This window comes from Helianthus annuus, chromosome 4 (assembly GCF_002127325.2).
Source record: "Helianthus annuus cultivar XRQ/B chromosome 4, HanXRQr2.0-SUNRISE, whole genome shotgun sequence".
NCBI classification, from domain to species: Eukaryota; Viridiplantae; Streptophyta; class Magnoliopsida; order Asterales; family Asteraceae; genus Helianthus; species Helianthus annuus.
In genome coordinates, this window is record NC_035436.2 from 205,194,484 (window position 1) to 205,206,609 (window position 12,126).

At 34.7% G+C, this 12,126-nt stretch overlaps 2 protein-coding genes and 1 long non-coding RNA gene across 3 annotated transcripts; 1 reads left to right on the plus strand and 2 right to left on the minus strand.

Annotated features, from left to right (window-relative positions):
- Positions 1 to 150: 150 nt before the first annotated feature.
- LOC110935338 lies at positions 151 to 2,767 on the minus strand. Its single transcript, XR_002589053.2, has 4 exons — positions 2,614 to 2,767; positions 2,013 to 2,066; positions 1,178 to 1,595; positions 151 to 713 (listed from the first exon to the last, which is right to left on the minus strand). It is a non-coding gene; the product is annotated as an uncharacterized LOC110935338 (long non-coding RNA).
- A 272-nt stretch (positions 2,768 to 3,039) lies between these two features.
- On the minus strand, positions 3,040 to 4,546 carry LOC110934223 (zinc finger MYM-type protein 1-like). Its single transcript, XM_022177405.1, has 2 exons — positions 3,365 to 4,546; positions 3,040 to 3,294 (listed from the first exon to the last, which is right to left on the minus strand). Exons 1-2 carry the CDS (start codon positions 4,544 to 4,546, stop codon positions 3,040 to 3,042), a joined length of 1,437 nt encoding a protein of 478 aa, XP_022033097.1.
- Positions 4,547 to 8,190: 3,644 nt separating this feature from the next.
- Positions 8,191 to 9,279, plus strand: LOC110934224 (protein ANTAGONIST OF LIKE HETEROCHROMATIN PROTEIN 1-like). Its single transcript, XM_022177406.1, has one exon. The coding sequence runs from the start codon at positions 8,191 to 8,193 to the stop codon at positions 9,277 to 9,279; it is 1,089 nt and encodes a 362-aa protein (XP_022033098.1).
- The last annotated feature ends 2,847 nt before the right edge of the window (positions 9,280 to 12,126 follow it).

The following is a 12,126-nucleotide window of genomic DNA, read 5'->3' on the forward strand; positions in this document are numbered from 1 at the left end:
GTGAAACTACTAAAATACTCTTTTGCAACCACAAGGCCACAAGGGCAATTTATGTAATTATTTGTATCTTGATCCAGGGACCATTTGTGTAATTACGCTACAATACTCGAACATCTTTTTCTTAAATATATTTATATTCTAGATCTACTCTTCAAGAATTCAAATTACTAATCACCCCAGTCGAATTTGGTACAACAAACAATCACCAGCCAGTGGCGGAGCTAGACCTTAAAACCAGGGGTATCCCAAAAAAAATTACGGTGTATTCATACAATAATAAAAAACGATAGTAAGTACAATAATAAAAAAATAATACCTAATAGATTAGCCCTCTTCTTTTTCTCATAGCTTGAAATCGTTCCATCACGTCGTCATCTTTTACTTTATCAAAAGTTTCTTTTTCGATCGCACAACCACAACATTGTTCAAATATTCCGGGCCATTCGATTACGTAAATCCGTCTTGACAAGCTTCATTTTAGAAAAACATCTTTCAACGGTTGCGGTTGCAACCGGTAAAACCAAAGCTAGCTTCACTACCCGATAAACCAAAGGACAAGAACTATGTGTTCCGGTTTCCACCATAAGACGAGCAAGATCGCTTATTCCATTTAAGTTAGCAAATCTATCATCATCGCTTGTAGTGTAACGAAATGACTCAATATCACCCAAAAGAGTCCCTAATTCTTTTGTAGTAAAATCATCCAGGTACATCTAAAAAAAACGCCAATATCTTCGATGGGTCAAACTTAGAAAACCCGTTATAAGGATTTAAACCCGACATATTTTTTATCAAACTATTTGTTACCTCACTAAATCGATTTCCTAATTCTTGAAGTTGCATATCCAAAACCTCATTAAAAATGTCAACTTCAAAATGATGTCGATTTGTAATGACATTCTTTCGGTTTCTTGGATTACCATAACTTTCTGTCATGTCCACCATCGTAATGTTGTTTTTTCACAAAAGGAAGTAACTTTTTTCCAACATCGACTAAAACCCATATTCTCTTAAAGCATTTAATGCTCGTTTTGTTCCATTTATCAAGTTGGCCGCTTCTAATAAATCCTTATCTTTTAGTTGGTGATGTTTTGAGAGAGCATTTATGTAGCTTAAAACATCTCCCATTAAGTGCATATAAAAAGAAACTCAAGTTTTTTAAAGTACGATAGAATACCTTTTGCATTTGTTCGTTGTTGACTACAATCTCCATCTTCTTTAACATATTGAAGTACGGTAACAACTTCCGGAAACAACGTAAGCAAACTGATGATTGTTCTATGTAACGGCCATCCTTTAAAACGGTCAAAACTAATGTCCAAAACAATAAAATTACGACTAAATTTGAACTTTACACATTTTTAAAGAAAACTTGGTCATACTCATAAAGTTAACCGTTCATATCCAGTTATATACCATCCAACATTCACAAAGGATGTAGAATATAAGTCTTTGATTAATTTTTAACACATACATTTTAAATTGCATAACAAAATGTTTTGACCCGTTTGCATAAGTTAAGTGCGGAAGCATATTGAGAGCGGTTTGGAGTGTGTTCGTTCCGTGCGTAGCATGCCACTTAAGATTTATTTTACCTACATCACAACGACAAGAACCAACATTAATTTACATGTAATTACATCCTACTAACTTCCAACAAACATGATATGCATTCATTACACATTTTCCATTCATTGACCCGTTCGTAAGGAATCACATAACCATTCATTAATATAACATTCTAATTCGTTGACCCGTTCGTAACGGATCAACGTCATGATTATTCTTAAACATTACGTTATAGTGTGTTTGACCGGTTTATAACGGATCAACTCACGAACATTTTTTTTACATCACATTCTAGTGTGTTCGACCCGTTCATAACGAATCAAATTCAATGATTAATCTCTACTTATTCAACAATTTATGATATTTTGGAATGCAACTTTAACTTAACATAAACATGACAAAAACACTATAACCATCTAATACGTGTAAGTATGAGAACTTACCTTTGCCTTGCCTTGTTTGTGATCCGGAATGGCTCGTTTCCTCCTTTTTCACTCCTACATTTTTTTACAATCAACATACTTTAATCTCATGTCTTCGTTCCCATTCTTTTCTCAACATAATCAAATTAACAATCTATCATTTACCAATTCCAATCATCTATCATTATACACACATGAGATCATCTTTGTCATATAGAAATCTTTGTTCAAGGCATTTCATCAAACACTTGGTGTGCGTACCACTAGCAAAGCATAATGTACAAGTAATCTATGCACATTCCTACTAATTCATATCTTGGATCATCAAATCAACTAAGCTCACATAATATTCATCCTATATCAATTTCATTTATAAATAGTCTACTACATATACATTCATACATCAACATTGTTCAAATCTTGCACCTACATGATCATTATACTTCATCTTCCTATCACTACAAATGGGTTTTGTTTCAAATCATCAAGACAATCAAATTCAAGCATAATCCATCTTCTATATGATAATTCCAAACAATATTCATGCTTAATTCCATATAATTTCATGGATTGATTACAACCCACTACATGAAAGATCATCAAATCATCAAATTCAACTTACCTTATGTTAGAGACACTTAGATGATCAAGAATCTCAATACATGCATTCAATTTCAGGACTAGAACCTCTTTGATTTGCTGAATTTCTTGTTGTTGTTGAAGGAGAAGGTTTTCTCCTTCTCCCTCTCTCTCTCTCTCTCGTGCCATATACACATACACACACACTGCACTCTTTTTTTATTTTTAATCTTTCATTCAGTTATACACTTTCAGCCCCTGTAGTTTCATTTGTTATTTATTAAAGCACAACTTTCATCCCTTCTACACAAAGTTCATTCTACTTAACTTAGTTAATCACTAAAGTTATTATTTTACATACTTAAATGTTTAAAGGCACAATAATTAAATTACACATTTTTGGGGTGTTACATTCTATGATGTGAACCCCATCGTGTATCACCGGCTCATGCTAGGGAAACCTCTCGGCTTAATCCTTTTTTGTCTCCCTTATCATATCTTTCCGTTTGCAAGAAGCAGAAACCGTAGTAACAACCATGGAAAGGTATTCGTAGAAAGTTTTAACACCGGGATGTTTTTTTGCGACCGCCACAATCACCAACAGAAGTTCATGAGCAAAACAATGGATGTAATATGCTGACGGGTTATCTTTCAGAATCAGAGCTTTTAACCCTTTAAATTCTCCCCGCATGTTGCTTGCACCATCATAACCTTGTCCCCTTACCTATTTAAACAAAAAATAACATTAAAACGAATAATGAGTTTTTAAAGAATCAATAAAACTAATTACTTACTTGTTTTATGCTCAACTGGTTATTTGCTAATAAAGAATCAATGGCTTCTTTAAGAGTTGAAGAAGCCGTGTCTCTCACGTGAACAATTCCAATAAAATTTTCTCTAACAACCCCAAATTTATCAACAAATCTAACAACTACAACCATTTGTTCCTTCAGAGATACGTCACTAGATTCATAAACCAACAACCCAAACACATCATCTTTAATTTCTGCACATATGTTTTTGGTTACTTCCTTTGCAAAACATTCAATAATCTCCTTCCGTATCATTAGCGATGTCAATTTATTGTTCTTTTTTGCGTTCCCCAATGTGTACTTACCAATTTCCGAATGATTGGTACTGGTCAGCTTTAAAACCGAAAGAAAAATTCCTTGAGAATTAGATTCTTCCGATTCATCATGGCCACGAAATGGTAAAGAGTTTTCTAAACAGAATCTAGCACTCATAACAGAACCAAGCAATCGATAATAATTTGCAATCTTTTCTTCTTTAGTCGATTTGTTTAAATTCACATCTATGTGTTCGTCTTGTTTCATGAGATTGTGACATTTTTGCGCCACCTTTAAATGATGACTATCAACTTTCCCAACATGTTCTGTTAAGGAACCCTTTTTACTCCAATCATAAAAGCCTTTAGAATTAGATGACCATGTATCTCTTCCTCCTTGATTACCAACATCTTCTTTAAACAAGTAACAGTGCAAACAGAAGGCTTTATCTACTTTAGTACTATACTCTAACCACTTATGATCATTAAACCAAGTAACCACAAAACGCCCTTTTTTTCCATAATAGTGTTTGAAAGGAAATTCATGACTACGCGGTTGAAAAGCCCCTTTAACAAGATATGCCCTTCTTATGTCATCTATTTGATTAGGGTGATAACTAGCAATATGTGGCCTATCATAGGGATCTGAAGGAAGATCATTCAAATCGTTAATACCTCGTGTTGTAGGAATTGAAGTTGTAGGACTACTTGGACCAATATTAACATTTTCTTGCATAACAACATTCGGACTTGCATCAATGTCATCATTTGCTTGAATATTATCATTAGCAACATTCGGACTTGTATCATTCGGGATTGTATCATTAGCAACCCGATTTTCATCAATTTCCTCAATTTTTCTTTTGAAAAAGTTCCCAATTAGTGATTGTTTTTTAGTCTGTGGTTTCATCTTCATCACAAATCAAAGAATTCAACTAATCAACTCCCTAGTTTAACAACGAAAAGAGAAAAGTTTTAGTTTTCGAACATAAACAATATTGCATTAACAACAAACATTTAAAGAATTAAAGATACAAATCTTAAATCCTAACATATTCACAAATCTCAATTTCACATAAACTTACAAGTTACAAACAATAGCTGAAAAACTAAAAACTAAAATAAAATATCAAATCAAATTATCAATATTCAAGAATTTCAAGGAATCAAGGGCCAAGAAACCGAAAACTCACAACGAAACGTAGGGACGAATCTGATCAACGAAACGCAAGTTCGAGTTCAAGTCTTCAGGGACGAATCGGGACGATGTTTCTGACCTGTTCAGTGTTCAGACTTGAGATCGCAGGGAAGAGGACGCTCAACTCAATTGCCGACGTTTGGTTTCTCTGTTTTTTTTTTCAATTGCCGCCCACACCATCACATGATAACTGGGCCTGTTTCAATTATAAAATTGATTTGGGTTTGGGCTGATGATGATGGGCTCAGGCTGGGTCTGGGAGGTTTATCATATATCGACAGTTGGGTTATTAGGACATTGCAAATTTGCAATCTTAATAATCTCCAACTTTTCGATTTACAGAATGTTGATACTTCAAAATTTAACTTTTAAACTTTATAAAAAGAATTAGATTTTACTAAAAAAGTATCATATTTTTTGGTTAGGGGTATCCTCGTATTTTTTAGGGGTATCCTTTATGTAAAATTGAAAAAAAAACAAAAAATTAACACTGCGAACACGACTTTGGGCCGTAGCCCGTGCTACAGCTGGTTCTTAGCTGTCTCCGCCCCTGCCACCAGCCCAATTTCTACCAGACTATGAATGTGAGCTCTTGTAAATCAAAACTTTGCTACCTCTGAAGTATTATCCAAGCAAACAAAAAATGGGTGATTCTTTAGATAAAGGTGAGATAAAGTTCCTTGTAACAAGGTTCTCGGAAGAGGTCTAGCCGGTGCTATTTGATTAAAACTTTATAAAAATAAACCGTGAGTTCGAGATAGACGCCGATGATGTGCAAACTGAGTTCAAGATGGATGCCTATGATGATGACGATTGATGAATGGTGTTGGATTGAGGCTGCGAATTGATGAACTAGCACGTCAGCCGGACGTAGGGTGAACCTCCCTTCTGACGGGTCTATAAGAAAATTAACCAGGGCCTCTTTCTTTGCCGAGATCCCTGCTCGTCTGAATATATCTATTAACGCGTCTCAAACAAAGTCATGGCGATACTTAAACCCCGGCAACTCTCTACAGTGTAACACATGCTCCCCATATTTATCCAGGCATGCTTTACGGCAGACTGTGCAAGTTTCATCATTCGAGAACATGGGGATCATCAAATGGTACTTAAAGATTGACTGGTACTCCACCGCTGACATACGTTAACCCACACCTTCAATAGGAATAAAAGTTAAAAAAATCTTGAGCGTGAGGCCTCTGTAGGCATTCGGTGACGGCTTTAGCGGGGGGGGGGGGGGGACAAATAGAAATCTTATTTTTTTTTACTACTGGAATATCTTGACTTTAATTCCAAACAAGATGTAGATTAGGATAAATTTGATGTAATTTAAGTGTGAGTAACACTTGATATTTAAAAAAATAGCAATTTAGGTAGAATATAAAAATAAACATATAATGATATTACTTTTTACATAATAAATATAAAGAGCCGTTTTAGAATATTGCATTTACACCATGGCCACACACATATAATTACATCATCATGACAAGGGGCCAAAATAGTACCCCGTTTAACTAACAATTAAAAAACGTGGTTATAAATAAGTTGTAATGAATGTACCCACAAGGTCCCACTTTACTCACAAAACTACAAACACTACGTGTTCTATTCATCTATCAAGTATTTTCTCCATTTTTTATTTCCAAATTTGACCAACTTATTATTATGACATTGACATGATACCATCAATTGTAATTATAACAATTTAACTACAACCGTAATCTTGGATTTATTTTCATCAAAGTTTTCTTATAAGTATTGATCTTTGAAGAAAATAAATATGATTAGTATTTAGTTGATGGATTTCTCTCCAGAATTTTAGGTTTTGGCATAAAATATCAAATCATTTTATGATGTGATATAAACATACATTTAAAAAGGTAAAAAAACAAAAGGGTCAAGTTGCGAACCTTCTAGGTCAACCCAACTCGTTTTGCTAAATTTTTTTTTTTTTTTGGGTTTGACTAGAAACTGATTAGTTTTTTGGGCTTGACCCAAACCCAACTTAACTAAACAAAAACCTGCAAATCCTTAATTAGGTACTTGTCGTGTTTTGATATTGTGATATAAATTCACACGCATACTAGTGACTCTTATTGGTTAGTTTGAATGATGATTTTGACAATCGTTCTTATTTTTCTTGTTTATTCAAACTCTGGTTGACAACCCGTTTTTCTTGTGTATTCAAACCCCAATCGATAACCCATTTTTCTTGTGTATTCACCCGATTGACAACCCTACGCCTTCATTGCTATTGGGATATTACTAATTTATGGAGTTAGGGTCGTATTTCATTCTGACCACTTCTTTCACCACTATCACTATTCATTATTGTAGGTTAGGCAACTTGTTTGTTTGCTTGCATAAACAAGGTAATTAAGGTAAGTTAAAAGTGCAAACATTTTATCTCATTTTTCTCATTAAAATGGTTTAACGTCCCCTTACGTTATGCGCATATCATGTATATATGTGTGGGCGTTCGAAAGACAAAAGTGAAAGTGCACTAAATTTAAACGTTATTTTAATAATCATGCATCATGTGATAGCGTTGATAGCCGAAAAACAAGGGGGTACATACACTAATCGGCCTTTGGCTCAATTGCTGAGTGTTATGTGTCTTATATCCAAGGCTTAATGCAAAACTACTATCGAGCCAGAGGGTTTCACTGAAAGCAGTCTCTCTATTCCTACATGGTAAAGGTATGACTGTCTACATTTTACCCTTGTCAGACCCTACCTTAACTTTGTTGTGAAATTTATTGAGTATGATGATAAAAATTACTTTACATGAGAATAACAACAGTTACTTTACACGGTTTAAATTTAATAATTAATAATTACTTAACATCAAATTCACGGTTAACTTATAAGGGTGTACGGTGTGGCATGCGGCAAGGGGCGGCAAACAAGTTTGCCGATCGGCAAACACCGACGCCGACATTTTGGCGACGCGGCAAACATCACAAATCGGTGACATGTTACCGACTCGGGAAAGATGGAATGTTTGAAGGTGGGGGCCAGCCTAACGGTAATATTACCGTTTAAATAAAAAAATATATTTTTTCTTTAAAAAATTAAACTATAAATATCAAACCAAACCATTTAACCAAATACCTTTAAATATATACCCAACCAAACCAAAAAATACCACCAATTCTTCCCAAAAATTTACCATACAAAATGGCGGATGAACTCCCGTTATGGTTCCCACCCATGAGTAGTGACGATTCATCCGATAGTAGCATTCTTTTTTTTTTCAAAATCTCATCGAAGAAGCCGAATTTCAAGATACTGGCACATCTAACCGAAGGAGATATATTGAACGTCAACGTGAGGAGGGGCATGAGACACTCATGGCGGATTATTTTGTTGAAGACCCGAAGTACAACGAAGATATCTTTCGGCATAGGTTCCGTATGTCGAAACGTTTGTTTCTAAAAATTGTGGCCGATGTGGAAGAGAACGACCCGTGGTTTGTAGAGGCCCCCGATGCGCGAGGTAAGAAGGGCTTTACGCCCTTGCAAAAGGTGACATCGGCTATTAAACAGCTCGCAACTGGAAACACTCCAGACGAGAACGACGAGTACTTGCATATGGCCGAAAGAACTTCCCGCGAGTGCCTAGAATATTTTTGTGACACGGTTTGCAAAATATACGGTCCAGAGTTCTTACGTAGACCGACAAGCCACGACATGGCACTTTTATACCAAGCTCATGAGGAAAAACATCACCTTCCAGGTATGTTCGGTAGCCTTGATTGCACCCATTTCGTTTGGCGTTTTTGTCCGACAGAGTATCGAGGCCAATATATGCGAGGAGATGATCGATACCCGACTGTTATGCTCGAAGCGGTTGCTTCTCAAGACTTATGGTTTTGGCATGCTTTTGCCGGTCCACCGGGTTCTCAAAACGATGTCAATGTTCTACAACAATCTCCGTTATTTTTAACGGAACGAAATGGAACCGCGCCAAAATGTCCATTTTACGTTAACAACCATTTATACAAACGTGGTTATTTGCTCGTGGATGGAATCTACCCTTCGTGGTCCGTGTTTGTAAAGTCGATCCCTTACCTTCACGAAGTAGACGAAAAGAAATTCAAGAGGCAACATGTGGCGGCAAGAAAAGACGTCGAACGGGCTTTTGGTGTTTTGAAGGCGAAATGGGTTGTATTGAGTCGACCAATGCGAGCAAGATCCGTTAAAAAAATTAGGAGTGTCGTGTACACGTGTATTATTTTACACAACATGATTTTGAAAGATGAAGGAAAGGCGATAGCACCGGTGCACATTCGGGATCCTCCGGTCGAGCCCGCTCTAGACGATACGGTGTTGGGCGAGTTGATGAATGAAGACACGCATTGGAGACTCAAACACGATCTCATAGATCATCTCGCAAGTCAAGATTTACCCCATCTTTTGGTCGATTCCGAAGAAGACTAGTTTAAATTGTTTCAAGTTAATGTAATTTTATTGTTTTTTAATTTAGTGTAACTTTGATGTTTTTAATTAATTTATGAAAGTTTATTGTTTTTAATTTATTGTATTTATTCTACATTTATTAATATTAAATAAAATAGTGCACAAAAAAAAAATAATAATAAAAGTTTACCACTTTAGCAAGTGTTTAAACCATTGCCAACACTTTTCAGCAAAGTTTAAACACTTTTGCCTGATTGATATGGCGCGCTCTGATTGGTCGGTTTTTTAGTTTACCATTCCAAAGTGTTTAACCACTCCTTACACCCTAATGTATATATATGGGGATGGTCCTTAACCAAATTGATTGGCATGGTTGATTTGACTTTTTTGCTTGTGATAAAAAGTTGGTAGACCCTCTTGCTTTGTTTACTCATCCAATTAATGTATGCATTTTAATTATTCCACTAGTACAACTTACTTCAAACCCCACCAATATTATCTGTTGTAGGCTCTATTAAATGTTGTTGAAGTGTATGATTAATACGATTCTAATGTGTTGTTCAAGATAGTGATTATATTCTTACATTTTATTTGAAATATTACTGTAAGCTTTTATTAGGACAACAATTAAATTATAATACAAATAACAATGTTATTGCATCACACTTATAGACTCTTAGGGACATTTTGATGGTAAGATGTCTCCTCTCTATTTTAAAGATGAAGAGTTTTAAATCCTGTAAGATGCAAATATAAGTGATAGGAGTAAATTAGGATTAGGAGCCGTTCTAAAAAAGAGAGTGATATAATATACATGATATAGTGATGTAACACACATCATCAAATATAGTGATACATACATTATAAATACCATGATAAATCCTAAAACATAAGGTAGAATATAGCGAAAAAAATATTCTTTGATATATTTTAAAACTAATGTTGTTTAATTACGCACATTTCTAGATGGTTTATAGTTAAAATATAAGCCTAATCCGGTTTTCAAAAAGTCTATAACTCATTTAATGGTATTTAAAAAGTCTATAACTTATTTAACATTTTTTAAAAGTCTATGACTTATTAATATGTAAAGAAAGTGTCTCATATTAGAAAATTTTCACAAGTAGTACATATGGGGTATGTTTGGCAAAAGTAGCTGTTGGTTGGTAGCTGAAAGCTGGAAGCTGGTAGCTGGTGGCTGGAAGCTGGTAGCTGTAGCTGGTAGCTAGTAGCTGTAGCTTTTTAGATATATTTGGTGTTTGGTAAAGTAGCTGGAGCTTTTAATAAAATGTATAAAATTACCAAAATGGTCATAACTAAAAATTTAGAAAGTTGGTGTATTAAAAAGTTCCTTATTTTGAGAGGTTAAAATAGTCATTTTTCCCTAAAAGCTTGTAGCTCCTTCTAAACGCTACTAGTAGTAGCGTTCAACCAAAAGCTTCAAGCTCCTAACCTAAAAGCTTAAAGCTCCTTCAACCAAACAAAACTTTTTATTAAGTAGGAGCTTTTTCTTAAAAGCTTAAAGCTAGAAGCTCCTAAAAGCTCCATGCCAAACATACCCATGGTATGGTCTGTTTATATTTGAATTCGTCTGTAAGTATAAGAAACCTTGTCATGATTTTATTTGTTAATACATATAGGTATTAAGGATAAAAGTTAAAACGAGTTAAATGCTAGTTGATCATTTCGGTTAACAAAACAATACATGAGTAACATACGAAACCCTCAAACCCCACGCCCCTCTATCCTCCTCTTCCTCTTTTCTCTCTAATAACCAAAATCAACGGCAATGACAATGACAAACTGTTTGGTCACCATCCTTCGTATGTCCCCTCCTCAGTCCTCACCATCCCACCTCATATCCCTTACCCTGACACCACTCATGAGAACCGATTCAAAACCGACAAGCGGAATCCTTTTATTATTATTTTTTTTGTTTTTTAGTTATGTTTTTTCTATTAAATGTTGCATATTTAATTACATATTATTAAAGAAAAAAATAGGAAGTTTAGCTTAAAATTAAATTGAAGATCATTGGGGTGAAGGGACACGTGCGTGGAGTGTGACTAAAGATACAACAACCAAATAAAAAATATGATAAATAAATAATTAAATGACCGAAAAAATATCTTATGTGACACGCATATATGTATCCTCTACAATATTTGCTTTACGTCCGTCCAACTAATCGAGCTAACTTCACCGGCAAGTGCTTCACATTTTAATTTTAAATATGGATTATTTTCCAACCTTAGGGGACCGTTATTTATAATAATCTTTATTTAGAAGTTATAACCACCAATCTATTATCTACTAACTAAATCATTTCACCCAAATCTTCATTCACAAGTTACCAAAAACCAACTTCTTTTTCTAGAAGATGTTGAGTGATGCAATAGAACCATCACAACACAACACACAACTCATGTTAGTTTTATAATTGGTGTTTATGATATAGTGTTATGGTTACAAGGGTGTTATATATTATTTATTTACGTATTGATGGGTTGATATTACAAAATTAACATAAACTTAAAAGTTTTGCCAGACATATGAATTCAAACATGACATTCATATTTTTGAGTTGTCACAAACATGACTCACCTATCATGAACTTATAACTAGGGGGTGACGGAGCAGAGCCGAGCTCAGCTTGATTTAAGCTTTAATTCTAAAACCTGTGAATAATTTTTCAAACTCAAGCGCGGCTCATTTATTAAGTATTTATTAGTGTGTGTACATATATATATAACTAGGTTAGATCTCGTGTACTACACGGCTTGAGTTGGTATAACTTGGTTTTATTTTGTAATTTTAAATATGTATGCTCATAAAGGGCAAGCTTACTCGAGCTTGATTAGTGAAGCT

Bases quoted from the DNA above. Each gene is read 5' to 3' on its own strand.
- LOC110934223 (XM_022177405.1), bottom strand. From the start codon at position 4,546: ATGAAACCACAGACTAAAAAACAATCACTAATTGGGAACTTTTTCAAA. The intron at 3,295-3,364 runs GTAAGTAATTAG...TTGTTTAAATAG, and splicing joins ACCAGTTGAGCATAAAACAA to GTAAGGGGACAAGGTTATGA.
- LOC110934224 (XM_022177406.1), top strand. From the start codon at position 8,191: ATGGCGGATTATTTTGTTGAAGACCCGAAGTACAACGAAGATATCTTT.